Source organism: Callithrix jacchus, chromosome 8 (assembly GCF_049354715.1).
Source record: "Callithrix jacchus isolate 240 chromosome 8, calJac240_pri, whole genome shotgun sequence".
NCBI lineage: Eukaryota > Metazoa > Chordata > Mammalia > Primates > Cebidae > Callithrix > Callithrix jacchus.
Window position 1 is genome coordinate 101,931,610 of NC_133509.1, and position 17,505 is coordinate 101,949,114.

Genomic DNA, 17,505 nt, shown 5'->3' on the forward strand with positions numbered 1-17,505 from the left:
TTGCACATTTTTCTATTTGTCATGTCTTCTACCCCTTGTTAGTTATGTCAGCATGATTAAAGATTATAAGCTGGATGTGAGGGATATAACCTTGACGATTCAATTTCAATTTTCAAGGAAAATAATCACTGTTAGAGTATCATCATAGGTAATCTGGCAACTAGGCACATTTGTTCTGAGTTAACAGACTTAGCCTCTTATGTACATAACCTACAGTTACTTTTACTTAACAGCAGAGTTGAATAGTTAAAACAGATTATCTGGCCCGTAAAGTCTAATAATTTTATTTAATAGTTAAATAAGAATTAAATATTAAAAAATTCATTGAATATTTTATTTAATGGAGAAGGCAAGACATCATTCAGAAGTGCAGGATGAAGATTAATTTGCTAATAATTTGCTAATATTAAATAAAAAATAAAATATTTTAAAATTAAATATTTTATTTACTAGAGAAATTGAGACATCATTCAGAAGTGTGAGATAGGATTTAATTAAATCATTAATGCTTGAATTGGATGAGGTAGACAATATGTTATTTTTTAGAAATGGAAGAGCCTGTACCATAATTCAGTAAGGGTAATCTAGTCAACAATGTAAAAGAGAATATTCTGAGATATAATGTTTTGAATAATATTATCTATTTTTAAATGTATTATTTATTAAACATTGACTCATAGTAAAAAAAAAGAACATATTAGATTTTTGATTTCTAACTTAAAATGTGTCTTTTTCTCTATATTGTTCAAAGCAGAATTATTTTGAACTTTAAGTGGGTTTTTAGTCATTTTAGTAATAATAAAATCATCATCTTGTTCCTAAGCAGAATTTTCCTACCTTAATGACTATGAAAATTACTACAAATCTTTAGATTGGTGATGTGCTGAGAATAATGATTGAAGAATAAAACCAGATAGAGAAAAAAATTAATTTTCCATTTAATCAAATGCATTAATTTAGTAAAAAGAATATTAAAAGTAATGTACAGGATTGAAGGCAAGTGCAGACAATGTTGAGAATTGAAAAACATAGGATAAGGCAGGGCGCGGTGGCTCACACCTATGATCCCAGCGCTTTGGGGGAACTCACTGAGAAACATTTTGTTCTGATTACCTTGTTTCTGAAAATATTAAATATTAGGTATATCAGTCTAAAGATCTTATTAACTGTCCGATATAGCAAAAGAATGTTAAAAGGCAAGTGGTATCTTCCGTATTTATGGGCAGATTACTTGAGGCCAAGGGAAAAAAACTTCCTCTCTACTAAAAAATACAAAGAAAAAAAAATTAGCCAGGCATGGTGGCATATGCCTGTCATCTCAGCTACTTGGGAGGCTGAGGCACAAGAATCATCTGAACCCAGGAGGTGGAGGTTGCAGTGAGCCACGATTGTTCTACTGCACTCCAGCCTGGGCAACACAATAAGACTCTGTCAGAAAGAGAGAAAGAGACAGAGAGAGAGAGAGAGAGAGAGAGAGAGAGAGAGAGAAAGGACGGAAGCAAGCAAGCAAAAGAAAAACATATGATAAGATAATGCAAACTAATACTTCCTTTTTTTTTTTTTTTTGAGATGGAGTCTTGCTCTGTCTTTCAGGCTGGAGTGCAATGGTGCAATCTCAGCTCACTGCAACCTCCACCTCCCAGGTTCAAGCTATTCTCCTGCCTCAGCCTCCCAAGTAGCTGGGATTACAGGCACCTGCCACTGCGTCCAGCTAATTTTTATATTTTTTAGCAGAGACAGGGTTTTGCCATGTTGGCTAGGCTGGTCTCAATCTCCTGACCTCAGGGGATCCACTCACCTCGGCCTCCCAAAGTTCTGGGATTTCAGGCGTGAGCCACCACACCTGGCCCTTTCTTTACATAATATAAATCAAGGTAAATTTACAAAGAATTGAATTAGTAGAGGAGCAGTCGGGCCAAGGAGAGGCTGAATATTAAGATATTCAGGAAAAACACAGATAAATGCTCATGAAATAAACATAGGTAAAAAAAAGAAAAGAAAGGAAAGGAATGAAAATACTCATATGCCACAATTTTGTATTTTTATCTAGGTACTCAGTTTATATATTAAATTTCTATTCAGCCACACATAGGTTTAGATAGGTTTTGGCTGACCAAATATGGTGATTTTTTAAAAGACTTTGATAAACAAAAGGGAATATGGTTCATGAAGACAGATTATTGGCATATAAGTGAAACTAAGATGGAAAGTGATGAAATGGAAGGAATATGACAATTATTTGTAAGTATTTACTATACTAACACAAATTAAAGGATGATATTTAAAGTGGAAAAAGTTAGTCAAAGAAGGAGTTATCACCCAAAATAAGACTACATTTTTAATAAGTATTAAGAAAAATACTTGAATCAAATCAGAAAGTAATCGTCTTTCGTACCATGATTTTTAAATGTTTAACAGTTAATTTCCTGAATGCCAAATGGGGTAGTATAGTATCAAATAGGGCTAATATAAGTAATGAATTTTGGTGATTGTGATTGTATAAATCTTTTAAGATGAGTATTTTCATTCCAGCCTTAGCTCTAAACTGTTTTCTTACAGTTTTGGTAAATAGATACCTATTGTCTTTGGGGATTTTGTACATTTATTTTTATTGAGTTAATGCGATAACTCAGAGCTCAGCAAATCCTGTTCTTTTATAGGCCCACAAGCTAAGAATGAATTTTGCATTTATAAACTGTGGGAAAACATCAAAAGAAGAACATTTTATGGCATATGAAAATTATATGAGATTCAGATTTCAGTGTTTAAAAATAACATTTATCAAATTATAACCATGCTTATTTATTTGCACATAACCTACAGTCACTTTTATACAACAGCAGAGTTGAATAGTTGCAACACAGATTATGTCTCAGACAGCCTAAAACATTTACTCTCTGACTATTTAAACAGAAAATGTTTGCTTAGTCCTGCTATAACTGGCTAGTGTGTCAAGATGACGTTGGCATAGGAATGGTTATAATGGAATTTGAAATGATCTTTATTTTAGGACTTGAGAAAAGAAGGCTGCTCATTTTTTTGAGGATGGTTTCAGATTATTCTACAAGGAACCATGTGTTTGGAAGGTTGATCTCCTCAGATTGTCTACCTTCACATTTTTATTTTCTTCTTTTTTATTGTCTTCTCCCGCTACTCTCTCTCTCTTCACGTAGATTTCACCCTCTACGCACACACATACACACAAATTCTTCAAATATGGAATTCTATTGTGGAAAGAATATAGATTATAAATGCCTCTTTTATTGGGTACTCCTTTCTGAGTATTCACAGTACAAAGATAAATCTCATTATTGCTGTCTTAAATGTTATATAAAATATGTTTTTAAAGTATTTTTTTGCACACATTTTTCTGTTTATTACTTTATTACATCTTAACAAAGATATTTCCCCTGAAGACCATGATCAACTTTTGATTTTTGCTAAATTCCCTTTTGGCTTCACCTAAAATCATATACTTTCTTTGGGAAACTTTATACAACTGGAAAAGATACCCTGACATGATCAAGTAATACATCATACCTTAAAAATCTAAATGGTATTTGCATTGAATCAGCTAACTTTGAGTAGGGAAGAACAGCTGGAACATCAGTTCTTAGATGAGTAAATATTTATTAGTCCTTAGTTGCACTAACAGTTTGCAAACTCTACTTTCTATAGGCAAATTTGACTGTCTCTTGATTCTTTTACATAGAACATTATTTGAGCCTTCCTTGTTTGGCATTTTGGCATTTACTTATATTAATATTTATTTACTATTTCATTTATAATAATTAAGTAACATCCTGAGTATCTTGGTCGATAATGTCTTATAAATGTGACCAGACTACAATAATTATGAAGATAACAGTGAGTCAATTTTAGGATTATGTCTTTGGACTAATTTTGACTAATTTCACTACTTTTCAGTTTTTTATTATTCTTTTAATGTAGTTAATTCAACTCTAAGGTTTCAGTTATAACAATAAGAAAAATCTGTCTTATCCTATGCTTTGAACAAAAAAATCTCATATTAATAAAATAACCTACAGGGGGCTAATACATCATTTAGAACGGAGGTGACATGTTTCTGAGATGTTTAATATGCACCATAGAATTGCCCTTTCTGAATAAACTTTAATTCAAAGAGAAAGTACTAACAAAATAACTCAAGTACATTTTCCTAGCAGCAGAAAATAGAGAACTGAGTAAATTTTAAGAACAACGTGACTCTCAAACTGTTTTTAAAGATAATGTATTTCAGTTTTATGGGCATAGATATAGACACAGAGCAAACATACACAGCAAGATTTTCTTAGAACTAACATTTTGTTAAAGAAATTCAGAAGTATGTACAGTTGAAAAATGTGTTGTTTCTGAATATGTATAAAATTTACCATATTTTCATAAGTACCTCAGAGTAATAAGTGGCTATGATACTTTTTAGCACAAATCTCTGTGGTAATCAGCTTTAAAAATTCTGAGCATTATTTCATCAGTTCAGTTTTTTAACGTTAGAAGAACAAGGGTTTGTATATTCATTTATTAAATAAATATACATTGAGTACCTAATACATTCTGTTGTGCTTGATGCTAGAAATAGAGTTAAAGAACAAATCTGATAATAAGTGCATTTTTTATTCTTCTATTGTCAACTTCTTCAGTACTTCCATTTCCCCATCCTACCTTTTTATTTTGGAACTTCCTGCAGTATTTGTAACTAGAAAATGCATACTTAACAATTTCATCTTACATGGCATTGTGAGACAACCCAATGAGAAAAGAGTAGACAGAATTGAACATGGCAGTGTGACAACATAGAAAGTAAGAACAGGGAAAAACATTATCAGTTCAGCATCATAAAGGTTAAACATGGTTTTAAGTACAAAATAGCTATTTTTAAAAATCCATGATAAAATAGCTATTCAAAAAATTCAGTGAATCATTCTGTTAAAAGCTAAGTCTGCAGAATAATTGCGTATTTAAGTTTTTACATTTTTATAGTGTTGCTATTGCCATTATATTTTAGAAAGTACCTCAAAGCAATAAGTGGCAATTATACTTTTTTGCACAAATCTTTGTAATAGTAAGCTTTAAAATTACTGAATGTTATTTCATAAGTTCAGTTTTTTAAGAATAGAAGAAAAGGAATTTGTATACTTATTCATTAAATAAGTATTTATTGAACACCTACTACGTTCTGCTGTGCTTGGCACTGGAAATACAATTAAAGAACAAATCTGATAATAAGTGTATTTCTGATTCTTCTACTGTCATCTTTCTCCACTTTCAGTAATACCAAAAATTGAATAGTTGGAACAGGAAATCAGAATCAGAATGTGGTCTTTGGTACCGTCTTTAATGATAACTGTGAGCATGTATGGTAGAGTTATCCTATAAACAACCTCACATGTAGTTTTCTAGTGTTCAGCCAGCAAAATCGATGCCGCACCATAAAAAAAATTGTCCAGCATTCTGCTTTTTCCCTCTCAGCAAGATCATACCAGATTTTGAGCAGAGGGAGTCATCTCCATCATGGATTTTTTTTTTTAGCAAGGTATTTTTTTTTGTCACGAAGTTTTCCTTCAAATAACTTGAGTCTTGAGATGTTTTCAAACTCAAGTGTCTGCTTATAAAGCTGTTTATCTGGCAAGTGTGTTGGTGATGGAGCCATCTAACCCCTCTGTGACCCTGACTATGCTATCCTTTCCTCTTTAACAGTGTTTTCTTTTCCCCACTGCAAAACCAGGCTCGGCTTCCCTCGTGCTCATCTACCTATAGTGTATCTGAGGTATATTTTGCACGTGTTTTCTTACATGGTCAATAACATGCTCGCCCTCAACATTTTTCTCATTTTATTTTCCTTTTGCCTTAATTTATTTTGCCTTGCACTTTGCACTTGCCTGAAATGGTTGAGAATACCAAAGGGGGAAAATCATCTGTAAGGGGGAAATTTTTATATTTTTATGATGCACTGTTGTCTGAATAACTTTTTTTTGGCAGTCCCTATATCACATTGAAATAGCTAAAGCCCAGATAGCCAACTTAATTGCTCTGACTACCTTAATTTCATAATGACTCTTTTGAATCAGATAATTTATTATTAAACTCATATCAGCTAAAGGCAAGATTCCAGTTTGTATATCTATATGGGTCTGTATCTGATAGCTGAAGATTTGTATTCATTTAGTGATTATTCTGTCTCATTAACCACAAACATAGGAAAACATCCAAAATTGAAATTTGGCCTATGTAATTGTCTTTTAGGAGATTTAATATCTTGTTCTTATTGTGTTAAACTATAGGAAAAATGGGTTTTCTTATTTTTAAAAAACAGATTTATTGAAGTATTATTAACAGACTTTGAATATCTATTAAGTTTCCTTTCAAAGCAGAGGCACTTTTTGAGTAGCTAAGAAGAAAGAGTATATGTATCTCAAAATGTGACAGGTAAATAAAAGGACTTCAGTCTGGGTGCGGTGGCTCACACCTGTAATCACGGCACTTTTGGAGGCTGAGATGGGTGGATCATTGAGGTCTGGAGTTCGATTTGAGCCAGACCAACATGGTGAAACCTGTCTTTACTAAAAATACAAAAAATTAGCCAGGAGTGGTGGCACATAGCTGTAATCCCAGCTACTTGGGAGCCTGAGGCAGGAGAATTGCTTGAACCTGGGAGGCAGAGGTTGCAGTGAGCCAAGAGTGTGCAGTTGCACTCCAGCTTGGGCAAGAGAGAGAGACTTTGTCTCCGTAAAAAAAAATAAGGACTTCAATAGTGTATGAATTTGAAGACCTTAGCTCTTTTCTTTACAACATAATTTCTGCATGTATTTACTTTGTACAGACCACTATAGCTACCATATTAAGGCCAGTATTATCAGCTTAGAATTAGAATTAGATTGCAGAAATATTATCTCAGAATGTCATGCCAAAGAAAACCCTTGAAAGTTGGCACTATTGAAAAGACCAGGTAGTATATGCAGAACCTGAGGCAGAATACCATCTGCAGACCTCAAATTTTAAGAAAAAAGCTTTGAAAGAAATGGCATGATGAACCCATAGCTTCATAAAGTTGAATTTATTGAGTCAATAGAATTACAGCCATCTTCTTCAATTTTTAACTTTAAGTTACAACTGTCAAATTTTTTTCTCTTAAAACTGATTTCTTGACTTGACTCAAGAGAGTTAACTTCTTGAAACATCAGTAGAGAGAAGCAAAGAAAAGAAAGGCAAATGAACTATTTGTAATATCAACAAAGACATTTGAAAGAAAAGGTTGGTATCATCTCATCACCACATTTTCTTTAGGTCTTTTCTTAATTCCCCGAGATTATGAGTCTTAGTGTAAAAAAATATATATAACCCATTTCTTTTTGCCACTTCATCCAGGCAATTCTCCATTTCCTATGAGAGTGTATAAGAAGTCTACCATTGGCATCATCTCCAATCACAGCCTACTGCATCTATCAGGGTATTACTTTCTCTATGACAGCATGTGTGCAGAAGGGCTCTCCTGTTGGAATGTGGAACTGGCTTCTTGGGGGGATTATGTACGCTGTGGCATTTGCTCCATGGCACTCAGCTCTTAAATGAATTCTGGCTTCATCTAGGTTTGTTTCTTTCATTGTGACACATGGGCTTTCTTTATTTGTCATGAAGTGTGTTTCTTTTTCTGTCATTTGTGGTAGGGTTTCTCTCTTTCACTCAATGGCACATCTCTGTGGTCTCCATAGGTGCTGTTTATGTTGAATTTATGATGCTATAAAGACCAATAAAATTAAGAACTCCATAAAGAATCTAATATTCATGATAATCCTCTGCCTAGAAATAATTGTTTCTATTTAGTCTTAAATTGGTAAATATTTCACAGAATTTTAGACTGTAAATCTTAATAATTATAATTTCAAGGAATATTCTTAGCTTTCGATTTTTCATGTGGAAACTTCTTGACAGGATCATTGATAGCATACAGTATTTATTTTATGGCATCGCTGTGGAGGTAGCCAAACCTTCCATGGCTTGATCTCCTCTTTCCCTTACATTTACATCATCATCTTCATTTACCTCCCCTATTGAAAAAATAAAGTCTCCAACCCCTAATGTAGCACACTGGTTAACCGATTGCATATCACTATCTTCTGTGTCATTCATTAGATGAAAAACTAAGCCCTGCTCAAAAATAGATCTATCCATGTGTTGTATAGGAACAAGATTCATAACCTCAGCTGGCTGATACTAGTTAGCAAATGTTTCTCTATGTAGTTAAGACCCCTTTGTAAAAAAAATTAAAAATACAGTTATCTTACTTGTGATTAACTTTGCTTTTGATAGCTCATCAATTAATCTTCATAACAGCTTTGTTTGTGGTATATATTAATGTCATCCTCATTTTAAAGATGAGGAAACTGAGACACAAAGAGATTAACTGTCTTGTCGGTCATAAAGCTAGCAAGTGAGTGGCAGGAAATTGTCTTTTCTTAAATACCATGCTTTCTCCTGTTAAGAAGTTGTTAAAAGTCATTAGCTCTGTGACTAGCATGTAGTAGTCCTGCATTTTCACTTCATCCATTTACTTTGTTCAGGTTGATTATATAGTCAGGGGTATATATTATGAGAATGTATACCTATAAGATACAAAACTTTAATTCAAGAAAATGTTAGAAAGACCTCTAACATTTATGGTAATATAATTTATTGTTATTTATTTTATTGTTATTTTTCTCTTAGTCATTTGATCAATATTTATTGAGCCACCTACTATGCCTGTTTTGTTTTTTTTGTTTTTTTTGTTTTTTTTGAGACAGAGTCTCACTCTGTTGCCAGGCTGGAATGCAGTGGCACAATCTCGGCTCACTGCAACCTCTGCCTCCTGGGTTCAAGCAACTCTCCTGCCTCAGCTTCCCAAGTAGCTGGGACTACAGGTGCATGCCACCACACCCAGCTAATTTTTGTGTTTTAGTAGAGACGGGGTTTTACCATGTTGGCCAGGATGGTGTCAATCTTTTGACCTCACAGTCTGCCTGCCTCAGCCTCCCAAAGTGCTGGGATTACAGGCGTGAGTCACTGTGCCTGGCCTACTATGGCTTTTTTAAATATAATTATAATCCACCAGTTATTTCTTGACCTTTGGAATTGGTTTTACATTTGGAAAACATAAAATATGAATGTAATGAGATCAGTTTCTTGGATTGTACACTGTTTTTCATCCCTTCAAGCAAAGTGAAAAAAGAAAATCTTCTCTTTCATGTTTCTGATTTTCAACTTTGTTCCAGCAGTGTTCTAGCAGTTTCTTTTAAAAATCCTTTAAAAAGGTTGCTTCAGAATTCCCTTAGTATAAACCAAAGCCAGAATTAATACTTTCTTTTGATAGAAATTAAATTCCTTCTGACTTACTTGAGAAGCTGGAATATATACTAGATATGAATTTATTATAATTTGTAACACAGTATCTAAACCAAAAAATAATAAACATTCAAGTTGTCATGCTTTTACTGGTCGAAACTGAACCCGTTTGAGTTTTATCTTTAATGTCTTAGATTTCCCAGTATCAAGGTTAACTTAGATAATTTCACATTTAGAAGCTAAATCATTTATTTCCTGTTGAGTAGACAAGGTCTGAAAATTATATATTTATTTAATAATTAAGAACTTCCAGCTGCCTAAAGAAAAGGTGGTATTTTAAAGTTGTAACATGCAAAATAGTTGCCCTTTGAACTCTTAGATGCTATTAGGACACCAATTCTGATCTAAACAAACTTGGACTAACAGTTTTGGAGCTTTTGCAAACAGAAGTTTCAATAGAATTGCAGATAGCAGGTCTACATATTCAAGAAAGTAAGGGAAAGAAGAAAAAAGGAAGAGAAGAAAGATAAGTGGACTTCAAAAACCGTACCATTTCCTATTTCAAAAAAAAAAAATAGGAACAATTTTTAAACACTGCAGGACCACAAACTATTTAAATTGGAAGAAACTGTAGCCAAAAAATAAAGATTCTATACTGTGAGATAACCACCTAAGATGTTCTACTTTATAAAATCTCATTTAGATAATGTTTAATAATTGATTTATTACTTATTTTGATATGTTTATCTACAATATTTCATCCCTTCATTCACATGTATTATTTTTATGCTCTTCGTATGCTATAGTTAGAAAACTGGACATAGTTTGAAGAAATCTTGGAATACTATCTTTTGAAAACACTACACCTGCTGCTATTAAAATTTATTGATTCTACCTCACTTACAAACTTTTAGAAATGAATCCGAGTATATAAATTGTTTCATGAAAAGTAAAATTAGTATGTCTCTCTCTCTGACATCCAAATTAGTACCTAAGCCATAGAGATAATGGGAAAACACATGACTTTCTCTTTGATGGGGATATTTGATAAATCCATCTAATTAAAGCATTCTTTGAAAAGAATTGAGAAGAGGCTGTACATGGTGGCTTACACCTGTAATGCCAGCACTTTGGGAGGCCAAGGCAGGTGGATTGCCTTAGCTCAGGAGTTCGAGACCAGCCTGGGCAAGACGATGAACCCTGTCTCTACTAAAATAAGAAAAATTAGCCAGGTGTGCTGGCATGTGCCTATAGTTCCAGCTACTCGGAGACTAAGGCAGGAGAATTGCAAGAACCCAGGAGGTGGAGGTTGCAGTCGAGATTGTGCCACTGCACTCCAGCCCGGGCAACAGAGTGAGACTCCATCTCAGAAAAAAAAAAAAAAAAAGAATTGAGAAGAATTCCGTCTGTCTACTTGGGCATACATTTTTAAGTTTCCATAATAAAAATATTTTTTAAAAACACACTATAGTTGGCACTAGTGAATTTCTGCTTATCCTTGTATATTGCCTCCTATAATGATCATTTACAATTTAAAAGAGGTCATCAGTGAAAACAGGGAAAGAAAAATTAGAAGTTTAAGATGAGGGATTATTAATGGATGTGTAACAAGTTTAGAAAGTTCTTGAGCTGTCTTAAGACTAATATATAAACTATAGGTATCTTTGAGGGAGATACGGATATATGAAGGAAAGGATATACATATCTGTATACATATATCTGTATATATGATGGAAAAGATATGTATATCCTTTCCTTCATATATCTGTATATATGATGATTAGCTTATCATCATGATGTTCTATATTTTCTTTCCTATGTTCTAGAAAATTTACAAATAAAATAGATTAATTAGAGATATAGCTAGTTAGTGCCCAAATAAATGATGGCACATTGTAATATGATACGTTATAATGTAATATTACAGTGTGATAGCACTAAAATGACATAGCTCACATGCATTTATACTTACAGTTCCAGCTCCTGTTTGAATGTCTTTTTGTGGTCTTAAACTTAGTATGTTCAGCTCTGCTTTCTAAATACTTCTGTCAGTGGCATGTTCTTAAAGTTTCCCGGCATAAAAATCTTCTAGTTATCTTTTACTGTTTCTTGTTTTTCATCTTTGACATTCAGTGTGTCATTAAATTTTGTCATTTTTGTTATTTCTTCCTTTGAATTATCTCCTAATCCTTACTTCTAATACGTAAATTAACTTTGTAGCCACATCTTCTTTCAAATCCTGGCTTTGGCCAAAAAAATAAAATAAAATAATGAAAACAGCAGCTTTATTCTATAAATTACAGAGGCTTGAGAAATGTGAACCAGCCCTTGGTCATATCTTGCTATGGTTCATATCCACGGATTTAGACAGACTTGGTTTATCACCAATTCTAGTGTAATTTTTAAAGATTCAGATCAGTATTTTCCTGACCAGCAACAAGGTAAATTTTCTTTTGCTCCTTTTGAGTTTTACTCCTAAACATGCGTTTGGGTACATGAAATGTATAGCCTAGACTTCAGCAAGTAGAATTACCAATTTTCCCTGGTCACTGTTTTTCCCTTTCAAAGCATTTCCTTCTCAACCATTTTCCAGAACACTGGAAATAATATGTATGGCTGTTTTCTTAAGATCCTGTGAAGATGTTGTCATTCTGTATATTCAAAAAACAAAAGTTAATTCATCACACACAATGAATATAAATTCAAGTCTTAATTCTCTCCCAGAATTGAGAAAGATATAGTAACCCCTTCTTTTAAGTAGCTCAGTACTTCTTGAAGTCATTTGTTATTTAAAGACACACTTGGAATTTCATGTTTGGATATTCTTCATGTTGCCTTTTTCTTTGGATGCCTAGAGTCTCTAAATAGCCTGTGCTTACCATATGAATTTAGGACTTGAGATCATGAGGTATATTTTTATTTTTTTTAATAACCTCCTTATTTTTCTGAAAGAATCAAGTTTAATCAACATCTCACCATATTCTAAAAATATTCATGTTTGGCAGTTACTAATATTTTGCTGGTTTTCTTGTAGTGTTGAAGTAGACTTACTAAAGATCAATTTAACATCGTGTTTAAAGTTTGGAGCTAGGTTTGAATCCTGACCCTGGGTTTGAAATCGAACCCTGTCCCTTATTAACTTTGTGACCTTAAGCAAGTTTACTTCTCTGCACCTCACATTCTATAAAATCAGAATACTACCTTTTGGGGTATCTTAAGGATTTAACAGCTTAATACAACTTGGTGTAGTACCTGATATGCATAAGTACTCAATAAATATTAACTATTATTATTATCAATATTTGTTGTTATATTAAAGGTCCAAAGGTAAAGTTATTTTTTGTTTGAACTAACTCTTTCAGATACATTATCTACTATGGTTGTCATAAAGTAAAATATGTTTTATGTATAGTAATTAGCCACAACCTGACTGAAACAAGTATTAGCTCCACTCTCAACTTAACCTGACATCAACACTTGTACCATTCCTGCCTTTCTTCTTTTTCCAAGTCATTGTAACGTGTTTAGAATATGAAATACATGAACGTTTAATGTCTTTCTTTTCATTCTGCCAGGTGACTGTCTTCTCCAGTTTTTCAATTGTCTTTTTCTCCAAAATCACTTTCTCATTTAGTGTCTGGATTGCTAATGTACATAAACATATCCCAAAGATAATGACTAACAGGAATAGTGCTTTTTTGTTATAAGTATTATATTGTCCTTGTATTCTATTATATGTCATACCCTACAAGCAATCACCAATTTATAAGTGGGCAAAGCAGTTCCTCACAAAAAATAACTTTATAAATAGTGACCAGATTTCTAAGCTAGTGTTCATTTAACTCTTAATTAGCTGATATTACACTTATTAGTAACTGAATTGAGGTTTAAATTTGACATATATGGATTAATGTAGGAATCTATCTACTAACATTATTTCTTAGGAAAATGCACTTCATCTTCTAACAGAATCCAGCCTACTTCAAGGCATTTTACCTGATAAATTCTGAGTGGCAAGGGGATCTACATCCTGTTTTCTTCCTTTGAAAGTTTAACCTTCCTTATAATACTCATTGTAGTGGAAGGTAAAGGGAGAAGGAAACTCTTGAAATTGGGACAAGGGCTTCTCCACAGCATCATCAATCGATGTTTGTTGAAGGAGTGTATGAATTGAATTTTCATATGAAAGATTTATGCCAATAATGTTAAATTTCAGTAAACTTTCTATAGTGTGATATTATTAGTCCTAGGTTACTTCTTGCTGCCTCTTTCTAGTAAATGATTATTTTTCTGAATGATTCTTTATTTGTTTAATAAGTGCCACTTATTAAATACCCTCTGTATCCTTCATATCTTGAAAACAAGATACAGATCTTTGAGTCAGCAGAGCAAAGTTAAACAAATATATGACTGACTGTGAGTTAAAAGAAATAATGATTTCTACTGCCAGGTCTGTGCCTGATTTAATCACATGTGGTAAGCTATAATTGCATTTCTCTTTGCCCCAGTTTACCCATCTCTAAAATTTCAGTAAACTAAACATTTATGTTCCTCAGAAGGGATGTTCTAGTAAAATTTCAGAAACAGAAAGGATTAATGACAAAGCTAATTCATCATGAATGTAAAAACAGAATTTTGCCAGTATAATATGAGAGGAATTATATCTTATTATCCTGTGTGTATTTTGCTTTTTACATGAAAATTCAGTCAGGCAGCAAAATGTATATCGAAAACATGCTCTGAGCTTAAAAGACAATAATGGTTTGAATGTGCTGTGTGAGTGTAAAATTTGAAATTGATCTTGTTGTGTTATTTTTCATTGATTATTTATACTTTCAGTTTTGCTGAAACTACCAGTAGGTCATAATAAGTCAGCAAGCATTTATTTAACATCTATACATGCTACAGAGTAGATATTGCCATATTAAGCATATAGAGAATGTTGCAAAAATTAAATATGGGGCCTTATTTAAGGATTTTACAAATTGAAATATTGTCTATTTTTTTAAAAAATCATAATCTATGAATTCAGACTGTTTTCTTCAAAAATATTACTAGAGAAAATGTCTTTGGCTTTGAAAACTAAAGCTCCTCACTAATAGGGCCAAAAAACATCTGTAGGAAAATCACTATACTTGTGTCCTGTGTTCACAGAATAGTCACGAGGGAGTTATTTTAAATTTCACCAAATTATTGTTAGGTCACAAAAAAGAATTTGCTAAAGGCAGAGTTTTCTAGAATAGACTTGAGTTTTTGGAGCCTTATTATATAACCTGAAAAATGTCATATTACCTCTTTAGACCACATTTTTCTCTCTCAGAGATGGTGTCAGTTTTATTGAGGTTGGTAGTAAGCCTTATTTAATTAATTTGTCAAGTTCAGACATCTTGGAAAGGAGAGATAAAGGCAAGGCGTGACATTACTCTTTATAAACATGACTTAAGGGAGGATAATGCAAATTTTCATCCTTTAAATCTTTTCATCGGCTTTACTGAGTTACCTAATATATTTGGGTGGTATAAGAAACCCTGAAAGAAAGAGGAGTCCAGTAAGCATTATAGGTCAGAATGATTGGCATATGCACAGCAAAAGTAGTTTGTGGAAGGGAATTTGGTCTTTTTTTAAATTCTCTTAAGTTGAATTTAAGGGCATATTTTGAGTCTTATGGAATCCGTTTTAAACATAGTGATAGTATTTCCCATGCATTTTAGCCACTTAATTGTATGAATAAATGTTTGCTACCCTTTACAGTTGGAGCTATCATTCTCCAGAGTAGATTTATCCATAATATTTACAGTCTTAATAATCCTAAATCTATCATATCTATTAAAATTTTTTAGTATTCTCTCACCTTTTGGCAGCATCTCCTTAAGAAAGGATTTACATTTTTATTCTCATTTTTAACAAGAATTATAAAGTTAAGATTTATAGAGAACTTGAGGGCCTTTTCTACTGTATACTCCATCATCAGAAATACGGTAGATTAGAAATAGAAATGGAGGATAGAAATGGAGGATAGAAAAGGCCCTCAAGTTCTCTATAAATCTTAACTTTATAATTCTTGTTAAAAATGAGAATAAAAATGTTCTTTCTATTAGCTTGGAAAAATTCAACTTGTATAGTTACATGTGTATGATGTGGGAGTATTTTATAAGTATGCCTGATTTATCATACTGACTTGCTTCTTTTTAACTTAAATATTTTGGGCACAGACTTATGTTTCATTTTTCAGTGAGTTATTTTGTATCTATGAATAAGTATCAATGCATTGTTTGATAAGTTGAAATCACCTACACCCTTTTAAATACATGTGCTTGCATCATTTTTGAATGTACCTTTTAAAGTGAATTTGACTTAATTTCCATGTGACTTTTATAACTAGAAGAAGCAAATAATTATGAATAATAGTAAGGGTTATTATATAACATAACTTTATTTTACAATAAAACAGTTGGATGTAGATTTTACCTAGAAAGACTGTCATTATATATGCCTTAGAATTTACATGGGAGAAAAAATAGGTATGTTGGTACTCAAATGTTTTGTATTTTAAGAAGGAAAAAAAAATAAAAAGTGGGAGTGAAAAAAAGAGAAGGGAGGGAAGGAGAAAATTTTAAAAAGGAAGGAAGGAAATGTCCATAGTTTTTCATTTCTTTTTTGACTTCAGTATTTAATAGGTCACCTGTTCTCACTTTCCCATTTAAAATAGTTGTAGAGCATAAGCAACAGCTTGTAGAATAAAGGTGAATTCAGAAGGACCTTAAAGATATTTTTGGATTATTGTTACATGAAACCCTGAATGGAATTCAGATTCATATTGTCTTTTTATAGCTATAGTTTTCAATTATATTAGCAATTTTCCTTGTCCTATTTCTGTCTGCCTCAGGATATGAAAAAAAAGGGTCTATTTTTGAAATTTTGTTCATACCATTCTGCACCCAGTATTGCCTGGAGTCATGAAAATCCAGCTTGCTGCTATTTTTTCTCTTTGGCAACTTGGTGCTATACCAACACACAGCAATTAAATATAATTCTGTTGGGGCTACCATGATTAAATCTTGTTGAGAAGCATTGCATGAACTAATGCATGGCTCTGAGAAGGCTGCCGTATGCATCTGCACTGAAAGAAAAATTTCATAGCAGTCTTGCCCCTTTGGATTTAATATTGAAGCTGTAGATTAATAGTGAACTTCGGTACAATGCTCAACAAAGAAGGCAGTTCGCTAGACATAAAAGTGGTAACTGAGGTAAAAATGGTCTTCTCCAACCTGATCAGCATGGTGTAACCCTGCCTCTACTAAAACTACAAAAAGTTAGCCAGGCATGGTTGCACACACCTGTAATCCCAGCTACTCAGGAGGCTGAAGCAGGAGAACCGCTTTCACCCAGGAGGCAGAGGTTGCAGTGAGCTGAGATCGTGCCACTGCACTCCAGCCTGAGTAACAGAGTGAGACTCTGTCCCCCACCCAAAAAAAGGAGGGAGGGTGGTCTTCTGCAGTCAGATGCTGCTAAATTAATCACTAGTAATCATGAGTTATGGATGTTAGGAGTCCCTTCAAAGAATGCACTTGGGTGGGAGAGTAGGAAAGAGAAAAAAGGATGCCAGTGATATCTGAACAAGATAATGTGAAGAAATGTTGAGGTAATCTTCATTTGTGTGCTGTCTCAAACATTTGGCTCAGCATCTGAAAGACTCTGGGTCAAATTAAGACTGATTTTAATTGTCTTTCTATACAATTTCACAGCCTAACATTCAGCATAAAATATATCAAAATGACTTAACTCCCTCATATCCATGACAATTCCAAACTGTTTCTTAATAAACTTTATAATTGCCTCCAGTATTTTAAATGTTTATCAGAAACACAGGTGCTATGTTCAAACAATCAACATTCTTCATTAGTTCCATTAAGCATTCATCTTATTTTAATGTATACAATTTTTATTTGGTAGAAAATAAACCAGATATTATTTTTCCTTTTATATTATAGTTTCACCTTAAAAATATAGAAAGCAAATGAATGGTTCCAAAATTTTGCATTTATTTTTCTAAATCATGTTTCTGGGCTATGAGTTACTAAATTTTGCTTAATTTATTAATGTAAATATAGTAATTGAACCACACAACTGTCAGTTCCTACAACCTTTGATATGTTGGCTGATGAA

The 17,505-nt window shown here is 32.9% G+C and overlaps 1 protein-coding gene across 50 annotated transcripts in view; it reads left to right on the forward strand.

Moving 5' to 3' along the window:
• Positions 1-17,505, forward strand: part of GPHN (gephyrin) — a 689,342-nt gene that overhangs the window by 470,875 nt on the left and 200,962 nt on the right. For 20 of the 50 annotated variants that reach the window (XR_013521272.1, XM_078335184.1, XM_078335182.1 and 17 more), the window contains one exon: positions 5,747-5,788. The exons of the other annotated variants lie outside the window; for them this stretch is intronic. Coding sequence is in view for 19 of the 20 variants with exons in the window: in XM_078335184.1 (XP_078191310.1) it covers positions 5,747-5,788 (42 nt within the window). In the remaining variant the exon portion in view is untranslated. The remainder of the gene's footprint in view (positions 1-5,746; positions 5,789-17,505) is intronic. 50 annotated transcript variants of the gene reach the window in all.